This window comes from Myxine glutinosa, chromosome 12 (genome assembly GCF_964187855.1).
Source record: "Myxine glutinosa chromosome 12, kmMyxGlut1.1, whole genome shotgun sequence".
NCBI classification, from domain to species: Eukaryota; Metazoa; Chordata; class Myxini; order Myxiniformes; family Myxinidae; genus Myxine; species Myxine glutinosa.
In genome coordinates, this window is record NC_136272.1 from 59,239,342 (window position 1) to 59,257,238 (window position 17,897).

General features: G+C 44.0%; 1 protein-coding gene across 2 annotated transcripts in view; it reads left to right on the forward strand.

Moving 5' to 3' along the window:
- The window catches only part of LOC137437438 (protein FAM3D-like), a 131,673-nt gene that overhangs the window by 43,446 nt on the left and 70,330 nt on the right, over positions 1 to 17,897 (forward strand). For both annotated transcript variants that reach the window (XM_068131757.2, XM_068131756.2), the window contains exon 2: positions 15,651 to 15,737. In XM_068131757.2, the coding sequence (XP_067987858.1) occupies positions 15,651 to 15,737 (87 nt within the window). The remainder of the gene's footprint in view (positions 1 to 15,650; positions 15,738 to 17,897) is intronic.

Below are 17,897 nucleotides of genomic sequence, written 5' to 3' on the forward strand. Positions count from 1 at the left end.
TCCTTTTCATACCCAACTGTTTCTGGACTCTGTGTTTTGCTCCTGAGAAGGTGGACAAGTTGCTGGCAACCCTCGACTGACTCTGTTACTGGACCAGAGGACATCAGCTCACGAGTTCTATAAACCTCCTCTGCTGCCCTTGCACATCCTTTCTCTGCCCTTTTCACCCTGTTCTTTACCATAGGTCATCTTACATTTGCTTGGAAATCCACCAACATCACTGCATTACATAGAAAAGGTGCAAAAATGGATCCCCTCAATTGGAGACCTATCAGCTTACTTTCAATCATCAGCAAGGTCATGGAATCCATCATGGCAGTTGATATGAAATCATAATTTTCTCCAACAACCTCAACCTCTTTCTCCCTCACACTCCTCACACTCTTGCTCCCGTCTTCCTCATCTAATATCACCAATTTGAATTCAGACCAGGTCACTCTACCTTGGATATGCTGCTTCTCCTCTCCCAAACATGGATGTCTCTCAATGTCAGACATGAAATTAGGTCCGTCTCTCTGGACATATCTCGTCATTTTGATACAGTCTGGCATAAACCGTCTTGCTCTCCAAACTCTCTGTGTATGGAATCCATGGCCAACTCCACTCATTGGCCTCCAAAGCTAGTCACCATCTGGGCATCCTCCATCGTAAAAAAAAAACGCCATTTTGTTACTTAATCGTGTCCCCAACCATTTCTTGATATGCATGGACCGATTTTGTTCTGACTTGGCACAAAGACAATACATAGTAGAGGGAGGAGGGTCAGGGAGGGGGGGGGGGGGGTTGGGGTGGATTGTGCTGGGGGGATGGTGGTGGAGGTTGGCCAAATACATTTTGTGCTCTGATTGAATGCCTCCTGTAAATCCAAAATCAGAACCCAACACCTTATAAATAAAAAGGAACTGGGCACAAATTTATATTTATTTTAAATTATCTGTTAGAGCTGGAAGGGAATATCAATACAAATTGATCAAAAACTGGATGGGAAAGTTGAACTTCCAGCCTCACAGAGCAGATGTGCCACCAATACACCACCTCCCTTAGACTTCCGGCCGGGTTTTACGTCATATATTTTATTTTGCCCATATCACGATCTTGAATCTCGATTAATCAAGCCAAAGTACCAAAAAAGTAGCGTTGATGAATACGGGCAAGTCACGAATGTGTTCCTTGGTTTAGCTTTAAGTGTATTTATATAAAAACAACACAATGGAATTTGTTAAAGAAAATTTGAAGAAGACGTTTTGATCACAAATATACATACACTAGCGGGGTCACCCGTGGGAATCCCACGGGCATGGATGTGTGTGACATTTCGACATATTGAGTTATATGCTGCACATTCATTTTTACAAAATGGTTACTGGCAAGTCATCAGATCCAGAAATGGTGTGAATTTAGTTATTTCACATAATATGTGACCCCTCACTCCTCTCCACCTGACACTCTCCTGTCTCCACCTGACACTCTCCTGTCTCCACCTGACACTCTCCTCTCTCCACCTAGCACTCCTCTCCTCTCCAAACCCTCACATCCCTCTCCTTTCCAATCCCTCACCTCTCCAATCCCTCACACTCCTCTCCTCTCCAATCCTTCACACGCCTCTCCAATCGCGCCTCACACTCCTCTCCAATCGCGCCTCACACTCCTCTCCAATCGCGCCTCACACTCCTCTCCAATCGTGCCTCACACTCCTCTCCAATCGTGCCTCACACTCCCCTCCAATCACTCCTCTCCAATCGTGCCTCACACTCCTCTCCAATCACGCCTCACACTCCTCTCCAATCGTGCCTCACACTCCTCTCCAATCGCGCCTCACACTCCTCTCCAATCGCGCCTCACTCGCCTCTCCAATCGGCTTTCCCCGTCTCGTTTCTCTCCTTTTTCTCCCGTCTCGTTCTTTTTCTTGCTCCAAATCGGCCCGTCGGAATCGGAAATCGGCCCGTCTCGCCCGTCGGCCCGTCGGAATCGGAAATCGGCCCGTCTTGCTTTTGTGCTTGTGCGTAAATAAATTGTGTTCATGACACCATTTCTGGTGTTGGGCTAGCGGCTAGGGTGCCGGCTTAGGATCCTGGGTTCGAATCTCGGTCGATCGCCGAATTAATGCCAGGGGGGTTGACTCAGCCTGTCATCCTTCCGAGGTCGGCTAATTGAGTACCAGTTCACTGGTAATTCCCTGTTTGTCGTTGAAGGCGGCAAAAAGGGTTGGCGTCAGGAAGGGCATCCGGCCGTAAAACATTGCTTCAAAAAGGGGACAAAAAAACAACAACTACCACGGTCCCCGAAAAGGCCAACCCCCGCTTTGCGGGGAAAAATGGCCTCTAAACGGTGGTTTTTACACCATTTCTGGATCTGATGACTTGCCAGTAACCATTTTGTAAAAATGAATGTGCAGCATCTAACTCAATATGTCGAAATGTCACACACATCCATGCCCGTGGGATTCCCACGGGTGACCCCGCAAGTTTGCATTGACGTTCGTCGATGGACTCGTTCGCCCGTCTCATTCGTTTTCTTGCTGCATCCTGTTCAAGTCTGCGTTCTTCATCGATCGTCTCATTCATTTTGGAAATAGAAGTTTCCACGCAGCGCATGAATTGTCACGATCCTCAAGAGGAATTTGTCTCGTAATCATCAAATGATAAATGGCAAGTAAATTATATTGTGGAAAATTAAAGATTTCAAATAAACCTATTTAAAGTGTATTCGCACATAACTAATTTTAAAAAACGAAGAAATATCTCTCGGTAATTTCCTGAAACATATTTTACTTCCGGCTAATAATGTTGAATTAAATAAAAACGAAGAAATATATGTCGGCATCATTGTTGACGTTTTTGTGACGACTGTCATCAAACGAAAAAGTAATATATCTTAACGGAAAAGCAAAAGCGAATTTTTAATATACATCGACACGTTGCCGTCGGTGTCATGTTGGGCGGTGTATGATACACCATGACGCGATTTTAAAAAATATATCTCTGCATTTTCCCGCGTGTGTGGAATGTTCTCAATTATTGCTGACACCGAGTCCAAAACCATCGATAAAAATGAAATCATATGGTGAGTTAGATTGGAGATAAAGGCGTGAGAGAGACTCAATGGCCTTGAAGTTGAAGTTACAGGCGTTTGAGAATTCATTTCGTTCTATAAACGGCAACTTTCATTGGATTTCCTTCCCGTTTTTTTTCAACCGAGTCGAAAACTATGTTAGCGACTGTGAAAAATGAAATGATATATCGAATTTTTAATATGTATCGACACGTTGCCGTCGGTGTCATGTTAGGCGGTGTATGATACACCATGACGCGATTTTAAAAAATATATCTGCATTTTCCCGCGTGTGTGGAATGTTCTCAATTATTGCTGACACCGACTCTAAAACCATCGATAAAAATGAAAGCATATGGTGAGTTAGATTGGAGATAAAGGCGTGAGAGAGACTCAATGGCCTTGAAGTTACAGGCATTTGAGAATTCATTTCGTTCTATAAACGGCAACTTTCATCGGATTTTCTTCTCGTTTTTTTTCAACCGAGTCTAAAACTATGTTAGCGACTGTGAAAAATGAAATGATATATCGAATTTAAAATAGATATCGACACATTGCCGTCGGTGTCATGTTGGGCGGTGTATGATACACCATGACGCGATTTAAAAAAATATATCTCTGCATTTTCCCGCGTGTGTGGAATGTTTGTGGAAAATTAAAGATTTCAAATAAACCTATTTAAAGTGTATGCGCACATAACTAATAAAAAAAACGAAGAAATATCTCTCGGTAATTTCCTGAAACATATTTTACTTCCGGCTAATATGTTGAATGAAATAAAAACGAAGAAATATATGTCGGCATCATTGTTGACGTTTTTGTGACGACTATCATCAAACGAAATAGTAATATATCATAACGGAAAAGCAAAAGCGAATTTTTAATATATATCGACACATTGCCGGCGGTGTCATGTTGGGCGGTGTATGATACACCATGACGCGATTTTAAAAAATATATCTCTGCATTTTCCCGCGTGTGTGGATTGTTCTCAATTATTGCTGACACCGAGTCTAAAAGTAAAACCATCGATAAAAATGAAATCATATGGTGAGTTAGATTGGAGATAAAGGCGTGAGAGAGACTCAATGGCCTTGAAGTTACAGGCCTTTGAGAATTCATTTCGTTCTATAAACGGCAACTTTCATCGGATTTTCTTCCCGTTTTTTTTCAACCGAGTCTAAAACTATGTTAGCGACTGTGAAAAATGAAATGATTTATCGAATTTGATTTGAAATAAAACTGGGGGAGAGCAAGACACCACGGGCCTACAAAACAGGACTCAAAGCTATGCGAGTTAATAAAATGGTGGATATTTGTTTATAGCCACTCCCAGAATGGGTGGAGCTACTCTGCAAACCGAGTAAGCCACACCCCGGACAGACACCCAACAGATAGACAGACAGACAGACAGACAGAATCATCTACGGCTATTATAATATAGATAACCACATGCGTTTTATTATTATAATAAAAAAGAGATACCAATGAAACTTGAATACGTCTATGAATTACATAATATTGAAACCTGAATACGTCTAATAATTACAGGTCTTTTGAGTTTTTGGGGGTCTTTAAGGGTATTTTGGGTCATCGTGGTGTTTTGGGTCTTCGGGGTGTTTTGGGTCCTCTGGGTCTTTAAGGGTCTGTGTGGTATTTGGGGACTTCAAGGGTCTTTTGGATCTTCAGGGTATATTAGGTATTCAGGGTCTTTTGGGTATTAAGGGACTTCTAGGTCTGCAGGTTATTTTGGGTCTTCAGGTTATTTCGGGTCTTCGGGGTCTTTTATGGCTTCAGGGTCTTTTGGGTCTTCAGGGTCTTTTGGTTCCTCTGGGTCGTTATGGGTCTATGGGGTATTTGGGGACTTCAAGGGTCTTTTGGATCTTCAGGGTATATTAGGTATTCAGGGTCTTTTGGGTATTAAGGGACTTCTAGGTCTTCAGGTCATTTTGGGTATTCAGGGTCTTTTGGGTCTCTGGGGACTTCAAGGGTCTTTAAGGGTCTTTTGGATCTTCAGGGTGTTTTGAGACTTTGGGGTGTTTTGGGTCTTTTGGTTCTTCGGGGTCTTTTGGGTCTTCTGGATCTTCAGGGTTTTTTGGTTCTTAAGGGACTTTTGGGTCTTCAGGGTCCTTTGGGTCTTCAGGGTCTTTTGTGTATTCAGGGTCCATTAGGTCTTCAGGGTATTTTGGGTCTTTGGGGTATTTTGGGTCTTCAGGGTCTTTTGGGTCTCTGGGGACTTTAAGGGTCTTTTCGATCTTCAGGGTGTTTTGAGTCTTTGGTGTATTTTGGGTCTTTGGGGAGTTTTGGGTCTTCAGGGTCTTTGGAGTGTTATGGGTGTTTAGGGTCTATTGGGTATTCAGGGTCCATTAGGTCTTCAGGGTCTTTTGGGTCTTCAGGATCTTTTGTGTCTTTGGGGTATTTTGGGTCTTCAGGGTCTTTGGGGTGTTTTGGGTTTTTGGGGTCTTTTGTGTCTTCAGTGTGTTTTGGATCTGCGGGGTATTTTGAGTTTTCGGGATGTATTGGGTGTTTTTGGGTATATTTGGGCCTTCCGGATGCTTTGGGTCTTTGTGGTCTTTTGGGTTTTCAGGGTGTTTTGGGTAATTTTGGCCTTTGGGGTCTTCATGGTCTTTTGGACCCTCTGGGTCTTTAAGGGTATTTTGGGTCTTCAGTGTCTTTAAGGATATTTTGTGTCTCCAGGGTCTTTTTGGTCTTCAGGTTATTTTGGGTCTTCAGGGTCTTTTGAGTCCTCTGGGATTTTAAGAGTCTTTGGATCTTCAGTGTCTTTAAGGGTCTTTTGGGTCACCCCAAAGACCCCAAAGACTCAATGCCAGCACAAAAAGATCAAGATGGCGAGAAGGCTTCTTCTTGCTCTCGAATGGCCCACCCTGACGTCACACTCTGTCCAATCACCGAACGCTATTCCATCATCCATCACTCTGACCAATCACAAAGCTCGGGGCGTGGTCTCTCCGTTACGATTCGTCGGGGGGCGGAGTCTAATCTCTGTTCACGAATGTTTGGATGATGTCGGGATTTACTTGTCGATCAGCAAATGCTGTTTCTGTCGGCCCTGGTGGCGTTGTGAGCGAATGAGTCCATTGCATGGCCGGCTGTGTTTTATAATAATATTAGGGAAACATAACCTTCCGCTTTTGCGAAGGTAAAAATCACAGGGAGGCAAGCACGTACAGGGGATTATTAACCACGAGCAACGGTACCCGCCCTACGGGCGGGGCTTCAATTGGGAAGCCGAAATGAAAAGGCAAAATATCAGAAATTGAAGGCAGAATTTTTTTTTTTTTACGATTCATATAAACATCCGTCAAATCATATCAAACGTAAATCATCAAAATCAAAACATTGTGATGATTGTGTTTCATTGTGATGTTTGTGTGGCGACGGTCGGTGTGTACAAAGGGCAGGGACTTAATCAACGCGAGCTGATGACTCGCGCTTACTGGGAATTCCTCGTTCGTGGGACACTGTCTCAAGCCCCAGTCCCCATCACGGATGGGCTCAGCTGTTTGCCCGAGCCTGACGGCGAAGGGCAAGGTACACACTGGCCCATCCAGTGTAGCGCGCGTGCGGCCCCGGACATCGAAGGGCATTAAACGTTCATTAAACATTAAATGTTCATCAAAGGATTACGAAACGAAAAAGATTACGAAATTATGTTCACACCGTCACGTCAAACACTAACGTGAACACATACATCGTCAATGAGAACATCGTCACAATGAACGTTATGCGAACGCGAATGTTATGCGCGAGTCCAAACCTGAGAATGCTGGAGACTAAAGCTGAAATTGGGAAAACTAAATAGCCGATTTTACTCCCAGGGGTCCCGGGATTACCCACCCAAAATATCTTTACGATCGGTACAGCAGTTTTTACGGTACCTTCGAACAGACAGACGGACATTTGGTAAATTATCGTAAGATAAGCCCTATAATTAATTATCACCAAGCCACGCCCCTTATGGCGACATGCAAACACTCTTAACCTGAACATTTACCCTGCTTATGTACATTGGGATGGGGTTCTTCTTCTTCGCGTCACACTGTCCATACTAAAACCTGCATATCCTGAACATTCCTTTGAGGTATTTCATACCAACCCCCACAAACGTAACCGACCCGACCTGCCTGACCCGAAGCTCCTGCAAGGTTCATTGCAAGCGTTACCTTTCTAGCCTTAACACTTACCAACTCACACCTAATTAGCCTATGAAATAAATTAGGAGGGGCTGTAGAGAGTGAGCCGTAGCTAACTTACCTGTTCTCTTTACCGTTCTACACCCCTTAAGCAACAATTCAAATATTTACAAAACTTGGGTTCCTCGCTCCTAACTCCTGGGGTGAGTAGAAAAATGTCAGCAACACACAAGAATCTACCTTGACGATAAATCTTATTCAAAAATTCAAAACATTTGTACACCCCCCTTTTAAAGACCACATTCCCCGGTGGATGCCACATTGCCACAATGCCCAACGTTACCTGTGGAGCCATCCCAATGTACCCAAATTTCTGTGGGCCCTGTCCTTCTGGCACAGGTTAGTGACATGGCTCGGTAGATCCTCCCCAAAATAACCCCAGCCATCCGTCTGTACACGTAGTCCGTTAGCATTCGACTAAATCATCCTCTCCTCACAAACGACCTGACCGATATGGACAAAATTTGGTACGATGCATCAGGACAACAAGGGGTTGTGCTCCCCATCTGGATGTGCTCCCTAATGAGGGGATAAAAGGGGTTTGTCCCAAATATTGGTATGTCATTCAAAAATATACAGTCATGTGAAAAAGTAAGTACACCCCATGTAAAGTTTTGACTTTTTCAACATACAGCTATTTGATCTTCATTTCAACAATATTGATAGATAAAGGTGATATAATATAACAAATATCATGAAACATTTACATTTTGTAGTCCATTGTATAATTTAAATTAACATAAATGCAAATTTCGCATGTGGAAAAAGTAAGTACACCATTGGCTCTAATAGGTGGTATTGTCCCCTTTGGTAGAAACAACCTCAAGTAGGCGTTTCTTATAACTGTCTACCAGTCTCTGACATCGACTAGGATAAATTTTTGCCCACTCCTCCATGCGGTATTCTTTCAGCTGTGCGATTTTTGAGGGGTTTCTTGCATGCACAGCTCGTTTCTAATCCCCCCACAACATCTCGATGGGATTTAGATACGGCTTTGACTTGGCCATTCCAGAACCCTCCATTTCTTTCTTTTCAGCCATTCCTTGGTGGATTTACTGGTATGTGTAGGGTCATTGTCATGTTGCAAGGTCCACCTTCGGTTGAGCTTCAACTTTCCGACAGATGGCCTCACATTATCCTCATGTAAAGTCTGGTACAATGAAGAATTCATAGTGGACTCTATGATGGTGAGCTGCCAAGGCCCTGATGCAGCAAAGCTGCCCCAAGCCATAATATTTCCACCACCATGCTTTACAGTTGGTATTAGGTTCTTGTGGTCAAATGCTGTCTTTGGTTTTCACCAAACATGTCTTCTGGTACTGTGGCCAAATAGCTCTACCTTTGACTCATCTGTCCAGAGCACATTGCTCCAGAAGTTCTGGTCTTTGCCTAGATCTTTGATTTTGCCTCTTTTTGAGAGATCTCGCGAGATCTTTGTCAGCGAGGTCACGTCTTTTCGAAGCTGTTCCCGCGCTCACGTTTTCGAAGTTAAGTAATTGTTCACAATTGTGTTTTTGTCAAAACTGTATTTGTCTTTCGGTGTGTGTACCTATAGTGTGTCCTTAGGGAGATTCTCGGTGTTAATTTTTCATACCTGTATAGAAAATCGTCTGTTAATTCGTGTTGTGCCTTTTGAGGACTTGTACTTGTAGGCTACCGTGTCCTACCTTGAGGCTTTGTTTTTCTTTCAGCGGTCCGTCGATTGTGCTCGTATTACTTTCGTTCTCTCAGTTTTCCCAGTCTTTTCACCCCATATGTCCTTGTTTAAAATCTCAACTCAAAAAAAAAAAAACCCAAAAAATATTTCCTCCTCTGTTCTTCCTCGTTGTTCTTATTCGTTTATTCGTTGTTCTTATTCGTTCATTCGTTCTTCGATTACGTGTTTCACCCCCATTTCCCCAGATAGTTTTCACTGCTCAATTTAAAAATGTTTAAACTTTCCCCTGAAGTACTGTATTCTGTCGTATATTATAACACCTTTTTCTTCTTCTTCTTTAAAAGGTTGCTTTCTACCTGCTCACCAAATCTATTAATTCCAAAAAAAAAATTCCATCTCTTACAGCTCCTCTTTCATACATTCCCTAAACTCTCCTGCACTCCACCCCCCACCCCCCCACCCCCCTCCAGCGTCCTTAAACGTATTTTTGACTCGAAGGTCACAAGAAACTCTTTTTGCAATAAATGTTCGTTTCCCATTAATCGTACACTTTCTAAAATCCAATCTCACCCCTCCCCTCCAAATCTTCCCCATCTCCCCTCCCCTCCAAAACTTCCCCATCACCCATCTCTTTCAAATCTTCCCCCCTTGCCCCTCCCCGCCAAATCTTCCCCATCACCCATCCCTTTCAAATCTTCCCCCTTGCCCCTCCACTCCAAATCTCCCCCATCTCCCATCCCTTTCAAATCCCCCCCCCCCTTGTCCCTTCTCTCCTAAACTCTCCCCTAACCCCTCCCCTCATAAACTCCCCCCTCGCCCCTCCCCTTCAAATCTCCCCACCCTCATTTCTTCCCCATTTCCCCCCTCTTACCCCTCCTCCTCAAAGCATCCTACCCGCTTCTTCCCCCTTCCAGCTCTCACATTCATCTCCCCCAACCTTCTGCCTCGCTCTTCCCCCTCCTCAAATAACACCTCACTGTGCCTCACCCAATCGCCATCAAACCTTTTGTTCCCCCCATCCTTCCCTTTCTCCAAGCTATTCTGAAATCTCTGACACACCTTCAACAGCTCTCCCTACCTCTTCCTCCTCTTCCACATCTTATGCTACCCCCCACCCACCCCCTGTTCTGTATCCGATGCTCCCCCTTCCTCTTCATTAACGGTATGGACCTCAAACATCCGGGGCCTTCGCTCAAACCTGACTGATCTCTCCATACAGGTTGCTGCTGACAAACCAGACGTGATCTGCTAAACAGAAACTTTCCTCCTTCATGATGTCTCTGATTCCTTAGTATCTCTCCTGGGTTACTTCCTCCTCCGGTATGATAGACCTGAGCTTCATCCTGGAGGTGGGGTTGCTATCTTTATCAAAAACTCTCTTCCTCACTCGCCCTGCACTGCCCTCTCTCCACCTCACGCCCAGGAAAACCTCTGGCTACGGCTTCCCCATCGCTCCCACCTTTTGTTCATATGTGTGTTGTACCGTCCACCAAACAGTGATGACTCCATCTACATCTCGCTGTCTGATAATATGGACCAACTTCTATCAACTCATCCCAACTCTCTTTTCCTCATATGTGGTGATTTTAATTGTCACCATGCCAGTTGGCTGGGTGTGGATACGACTCTCACCAGCCATGGCTCCTCAGCAAAGGACTTCTGCGACTCACTGGGACTGACACAATCTGTCAATTTCCCATCCCGGATCTCAGTCAACAGAGCATCTTCTCTTCTGGACTTGGTTATGACTAACTCCCTGAAAATGTCTGCTGCTCTTCTTCTGCTCCAATCGGCTCATCTGATCATGTGGTTGTTAAAGTGGACATCTCTCTGACCATTCTCAGAGAGCCTTCTCAGCGTCGACGAGTCTGGCATTTCACTCAGGCCAACTGGCATGGTCTTCAAGCAGCCATCAATCATCTGGACTGGTCTCCCATCTCTACCGCCTCTGACATCAACTCATCATGGGAATTCTTCCAAAGTAAATTGCTCTTTCTCATGCACAGATTTATCCCATCTCGTCTTCAGTTATCATACCCTTCCTCCCGTCCATGGTACACGGAATCTTGTGGTGAGACTGTTGCCCAGAAACAACTCGCCTTCGTTTCCTGGAAAGTAAATCCAACGGAAGGAAATCTCATTTCCATTCACAAAGCCCGAAACAAGTGTGTGTCCACCCTCAGGAGAGCCAGGAAACAATATCTCTCTGTTCTCAAGACCGAATTCTCTTATGTCTCCCTCTTCCAAATCCTGGTGGCATCTGGTCAAATCTGTTTCTGGTGTTTGTTCCCCTTCCATCCCCTCCCTCACCTCAAACAGCTACACAGCTGACTCCACACATGAAAAAGTTGTATGCCTCAACTCTGTGTTTGCCTCTAAATCTTGTGTCCCAAACCCATCCCTCTCTGTACCCAGTCGTACCCAGCTGCTCCTGGACTCTGTGTCCTTTCCTCCTGACAAGGTGGAAAAGTTTCTGTCAACCCTCGAATCTGATTCTGCAACTGGACCTGACGGCATCAGCCCACGGGTCCTAAAATCCTGTTCTTCCGCTCTTTCACTCCCTCTCTCTGTTCTCTTCACCCTCCCTTTTGCTCAAGGTCATCTGCCACCTGCTTGGAAATCAGCCAACATCACCGCTTTACACAAAAAGGTGCAAAAACAGATCCTAGCAACTACAGACCAATCAGCCTTTTTCCAATTATCAGCAAAGTCATGGAATCCATCATTGCTTCGGATATGAAATCTTTCCTCTTCTCCAATGGCTTGATCTCTGACCATCAATTTGGTTTCAGACCAGGTCACTCTACTCTGGACATGCTGATTCTGCTTTCTCAACAATGGATGGAGGTCCTCAATGCCAAACAGGAAATTAGAGCTGTCTCCCTTGACATATCACGTGCCTCCGATACGGTCTGGCACCCCGCTCTGCTCACCAAACCCTCCTCCTTTGGTATCCATGGAAATCTCCACGCATGGCTGGTGGACATCCTCTCTGGTCGTAGTCAACGTGTGGCCCTGAATGGGTTTCTCTCATCTCCTCTTCCTGTTCAGGCTGGAGTTCCCCAAGGCAGTGTTCTGGGCCCTGTGCTTTTTCTGGTCTTCATCAATGATCTCTCTTGACTCTCTTGAAAATCCTCTCTATCTCTTTGCTGATGACTCCACTCTCTGCCGCTCCATTCCTCATCCCTCAGATCGGCAGTCTGCAGACTCCTCACTCTCTGCAGACCTGGACAAAATCACAGACTGGGCAAACAAGTGGAACATGTCTTTCAATCCTGACAAATGTCACAATCTTACGATTTCTCTCCGAAAAGAACGACTGGACAACCCTCCCATCCACTTTCTGAATAATCCTCTCCAAGAAGTTCTGTCACTCAAGCTTTTGGGTCTCACGATCTGCCATGATCTTTCCTGGGAAAACCACATTTCCAATCTGGCCTCCAAAGCCAGTCGCCGACTGGGCATCCTCTGTCATGCGAAGTCCTTCCTTGGCACACCTGAGCTCCTCACCACATACAAGGCTTTCATCCGCAGCTCAATGGAATACTGCTCTCCCCTCTGGGCTGGTGCTCCTGCCTCACACCTAGCTCGTCTTCACGCTGTTGAAACCAAAGCGTTCAGAATCATTGGAATCTCCCGTGATGAAGCTAACTCCGAGGGCCTTTCACTCACTCGCCGCAGGCAGGTTGGTGGTCCTTCCGTCTTCTTCCGACTCCTCTCCGGCCTTGCTCCCCCAGCTCTCTCTGGGCTCTGTCCCACAAATATTCCTACAGGTCCCACAAGATCTGCTTGCAACCCTCTTATGGTTAAACTGCCAAAATCAAGACTGTCTGCTCACATTCACTCCTTCATTCCTCTTTTCTCCTGCCTCTGGAACAAACTCCGTCACTCTCTTCAATCCCACTCCTCCCTACAGGTCTTTAAAACAGCTGTTCACCACCATCTCTTATCTTCCCCCCTCCAAATCCTTGATCTCTTCTACCCCCGCTAATTTCACCCCAAATCAACTTTTTTGATATACCAACTTCTTTCCTGGATGTCCTTGGTGTCCTTGTGTTTTATATTCCCCCCCCCCCCCCTTCCCACACCTCCTCCCCCCCCCAAGCCCTCTCCCTCCCACACATCTCCCGATGTCCCTGCTCTCAAATGTTGTGTTTTTGTACTTCCTCTTCTCTCCCCATCTTGTCTACCGCTCCCTCTTTTTATATATTTTGTTTGTCTGTTTGATTTGTTTGTGTGATAAATGTTAGCTCTTTCACGAGCCTCGATTCTGTATACAAAAAAAAAAAAAAAAAATGTGTTCATTGGGAAACTTTAGTCTTGCCCTGATGTTCTTTGTGGACAGCAAAGGTTTCCTCCTGGCACACCTCCCATGTAGATCAAATTTGTGTAGCCTTTTTCTTATGGTAGACTCGTGCACTTTGACATCAACAGTGGCAAGAGCTACCTGTAGGTCCCGTGATGACATTCTGGGGTTCTTAGAGACTTCTTTCAGCATCTTGCGGTCTGCTTTCGGGCTGAACTTGCTGGGGCGGCCTGGCCTGAACAAGTTGGCAGTTGTTTGGAATCTTCTCCACTTGTAGATGATCTTCCGGACAATCGAATGATTGATTTCAAATTGTTTGGAGATCTTTTTAAATCCCTTCCCAGACTCGTCGGCATCTATAACCTTCTTTCTGAAGGCCTCAGAGAGCTCTTTTGATCTAGGCATGGTGACACCCCACACTTCAACAACAAAGAGCAAACTAAACTAAATGTCTGAGGTTTAAATAAGACAGGTTCCTCCAAGATCCTCTGTAACGATTGTTACAGACTCGGCCTTAATGATTGTTGTTATGAGTAGTGTTGCTGGTTCGAAGTATTCTAGATAGTATGTTTATTGTGACTTAAGGGAAAGGGTTGTTGTGAGTAAAAGATTTAAAAGCGCTCCTGGTAAAATGTGGCTGGAAATCCGGATCGAGACCGGAAGAGGTGGAGCGAAGGAAAAAGAGAGGTGGTGGTTGAAGCTCCGGGCCGAGCGTTCGACGTACTGGGCGAGGGAACTTTGCGTCCTTGAAGGGAAGTTCGGTCAATAAGAAATATCGCCGGAGTGCGTGGAGCGATCCAGGCCTTGAGAATCCGGGTTGGAGCGAAAGCCGTCTGTCATCTTGGCCACGCGAGCACCCGGCTGTGAACCGGCTTTCGTCGTGTCGGCTGGACATTATCCCCTGGTGGATTGCCGGGAACGGCTGTGCCAGAAAGGGACACATGAGAATTATACGGAGGCTCGCGGGTTGAACCGCAATGTGTACGTCGGAGTGCATCTTTGTGAGGTTCCTCGCCACCGCGGTGTTGCTGGGGGCTGAGCACGTGACCTCGGGGTCGTCTCGCTCGTCTACGCCTCAATTGACCACCGGGCCTTGACTCCCCGATCGCGGGAGGGAGCGCACCTTTGGGAGGTTCCTCGCCACCGCTGGGCTGCTGGGGGCTGAGCACGTGACCTCGGGGTCGTCTCGCTCGTCCACGCCTCAATTGACCACCGGGCCTTGACTCCCCGATCGCGGGAGCGCACAGAGACATTGGGACTTCGCCTTGGAGGAGAGCAGAGACATTGGGGGAGGTGCCATGAGTGGGGTTAAGGGGCTTGACAAGGATATTATCGTAAGATTTGAAAGTAGGGGTGATTGCCCCATTGCTGTATGGCTCTTTGTGTGTGATTTATAATATAGTATGGTTTGCTTATAACTTGGTGTGGTTGCATCATTGGTTTGGCTGTTTCGTTTGCTGGTTCCATTGAGGGACGTTATCTGCTGGGTTTCAACCAGGGATAACACATCTTTCTGCCGGGGACCCTCTCGGGGTTCGGAGGCCCACTGAGACCAGAGGAAAGGGGGGGGGGGGCCGTAACACGATGTTCTAATCATTTGCACCTGAGCTGGTGCACCTGATTCTAATTTTAGGTATTTGATGTAGTGATAAATGTAGGGGTGTACTTACTTTTTCTACATGCGAAATTTGCATTTATGTTTATTTAAATTATACAATGGACTACAAAATGTAAATGTTTCATGATATTTGTTATGTTATATCACCTTTATCTTTCAATATTGTTGAAATGAAGATCAAATAGCTGTATGTTGAATTAGGTTGAAAAAGTCAAAACTTTACATGGGGTGTACTTACTTTTTCACGTGACTGTACTTCTCAGAAACCGCCAGACAGATCCATACCAAACTCGTCACGAGACATTGGGCCCATGTCCGAACCTTTGCTCATCGTGGCCCTATCTCCCCCATAAAGGAGGCCACGGGACCCCTCTCTGAATCCCCTATTTTCACTAAAATATCTCCACAACTACCTGAGCGATGAAAACCCAACTACAAACCAAACTCTGTTACATCTGGACAGTAAGATCTCATGGGGTTGTGCTCCCCATCTGGGACCGCACCCAATAAGAGGCTGAAAAGGTGTTTTGCCTCAAATTCAGGTAATTTATTTTCAAATCTCCTCAAAAACAATGGGGAAATAATCATCATTTCCCCCATGGGACTTTTTATTTTTCGACTTACCTTCCAACATATTTCCACGGCGTCGATGACTATATTAAAGTTGTTTCCCCCAAATTTCAATCGTCATTTCCTTTTGTTTTTCTCTTTGCTCCCCTCTCCCTTCCATGCTATTCTGTCCAAGGTACTATAATATTGATCAAAATTAATCTGTTTCATTTCCGTTTGTGACTCTGTGTGCAGGGGTATTGAAAGGGCTGCTGGTGACAATTGCTGTTGTGTTGTTCTGGAAACTCCTTCAAAAAGTCGCGATTTACGTCTCAGAAAGAGGTACATACAGGGATGAGCCTTAACATGGCTCCGATGCTTTTACAGTTGCCTTATTCAATTGTGAACCTCTACATTGCGATTGTCCTTTTCAAACTCCATTTTGAAAACGCTTAAACACATCTTGAAGGGACGTTAGGGTGGATGTGTCCTCTGCCAACATTTTGCTTACACGTGATAAAACCCACCTGCTGTATCTTGTTCCGAAAGAGGAAGTCTTTGTCTGTCTGCATCCTTGTTCCGAAAGAGCAAGTCTTTGTATCAAATTTCCTATAAGTTGTCCTTTCAGCCTGTATCAAAATTCCTATAAGTTGGCATTTCAGCCTGTATCAAATTTCCTATAAGTTGGCATTTCAGCCTGTATCAAATTTCCTATAAGTTATCCTATCAGCCTGTATCAAAATTCCTATAAGTTATCCTATCAGCCTGTATAAAATTTCCTATAAGTTATCCTATCAGCCTGTATCAAAATTCCTATAAGTTATCCTATCAGCCTGTATCAAAATTCCTATAAGTTATCCTATCAGCCTGTATCAAAATTCCTATAAGTTGGCATTTCAGCCTGTATCAAATTTCCTAGAAGTTATCCTATCAGCCTGTATAAAATTTCCTATAAGTTATCCTATCAGCCTGTATCAAATTTCCTATAAGTTATGCTATCAGCCTGTATCAAAATTCCTATAAGTTATCCTATCAGCCTGTATCAAAATTCCTATAAGTTATCCTATCAGCCTGTATCAAAATTCCTATAAGTTGGCATTTCAGCCTGTATCAAATTTCCTAGAAGTTATCCTATCAGCCTGTATAAAATTTCCTATAAGTTATCCTATCAGCCTGTATCAAATTTCCTATAAGTTATGCTATCAGCCTGTATCAAAATTCCTATAAGTTATCCTATCAGCCTGTATAAAATTTCCTATAAGTTGGCATTTCAGCCTGTATCAAATTTCCTATAAGTTATCCTATCAGCCTGTATCAAAATTCCTATAAGTTATTCTATCAGCCTGTATCAAATTTCCTATAAGTTGGCATTTCAGCCTGTGTCAAATTTCCTATAAGTTATCCTATCAGCCTGTATCAAAATTCCTATAAGTTATCCTATCAGCCTGTATCAAAATTCCTATAAGTTGGCATTTCAGCCTGTATCAAATTTCCTAGAAGTTATCCTATCAGCCTGTATAAAATTTCCTATAAGTTATGCTATCAGCCTGTATCAAAATTCCTATAAGTTATGCTATCAGCCTGTATCAAAATTCCTATAAGTTATCCTATCAGCCTATATCAAAATTCCTATAAGTTGGCATTTCAGCCTGTATCAAATTTCCTATAAGTTATCCTATCAGCCTGTATCAAATTTCCTATAAGTTGGCATTTCAGCCTGTATCAAATTTCCTATAAGTTATCCTATCAGCCTGTATCAAATTTCCTATAAGTTATCATATCAGCCTGTATCAAAATTCCTATAAGTTATGTTATCAGCCTGTATCAAATTTCCTATAAGTTATCCTATCAGCCTGTATCAAATTTCCTATAAGTTATCCTATCAGCCTGTATCAAAATTCCTATAAGTTATGTTATCAGCCTGTATCAAATTTCCTATAAGTTATCCTATCAGCCGATATCAAAATTCCTATAAGTTGGCATTTCAGCCTGTATCAAATTTCCTATAAGTTATCCTATCAGCCGATATCAAAATTCCTATAAGTTGTCCTTTCAGCTTGTATTAAATTTCCTATAAGTTATCCTATCAGCCTGTATCAAAATTCCTATAAGTTGGCATTTCAGCCTGCATCAAATTTCCTATAAGTTATCCTATCAGCCTGTATCAAAATTCCTATAAGTTATGCTATCAGCCTGTATCAAAATTCCTATAAGTTATGCTATCAGCCTGTATAAAATTTCCTATAAGTTATCCTATCAGCCTATATCAAAATTCCTATAAGTTGACATTTCAGCCTGTATCAAATTTCCTATAAGTTATCCTATCAGCCTGTATCAAAATTCCTATACGTTATGCTATCAGCCTGTATCAAATTTCCTATACGTTATCCTATCAGCCGATATCAAAATTCCTATAAGTTATCCTATCAGCCTGTATCAAATTTCCGATAAGTTATCCTATCAGCTCATATCAAAATTCCTATAAGTTGGCATTTGAGCCTG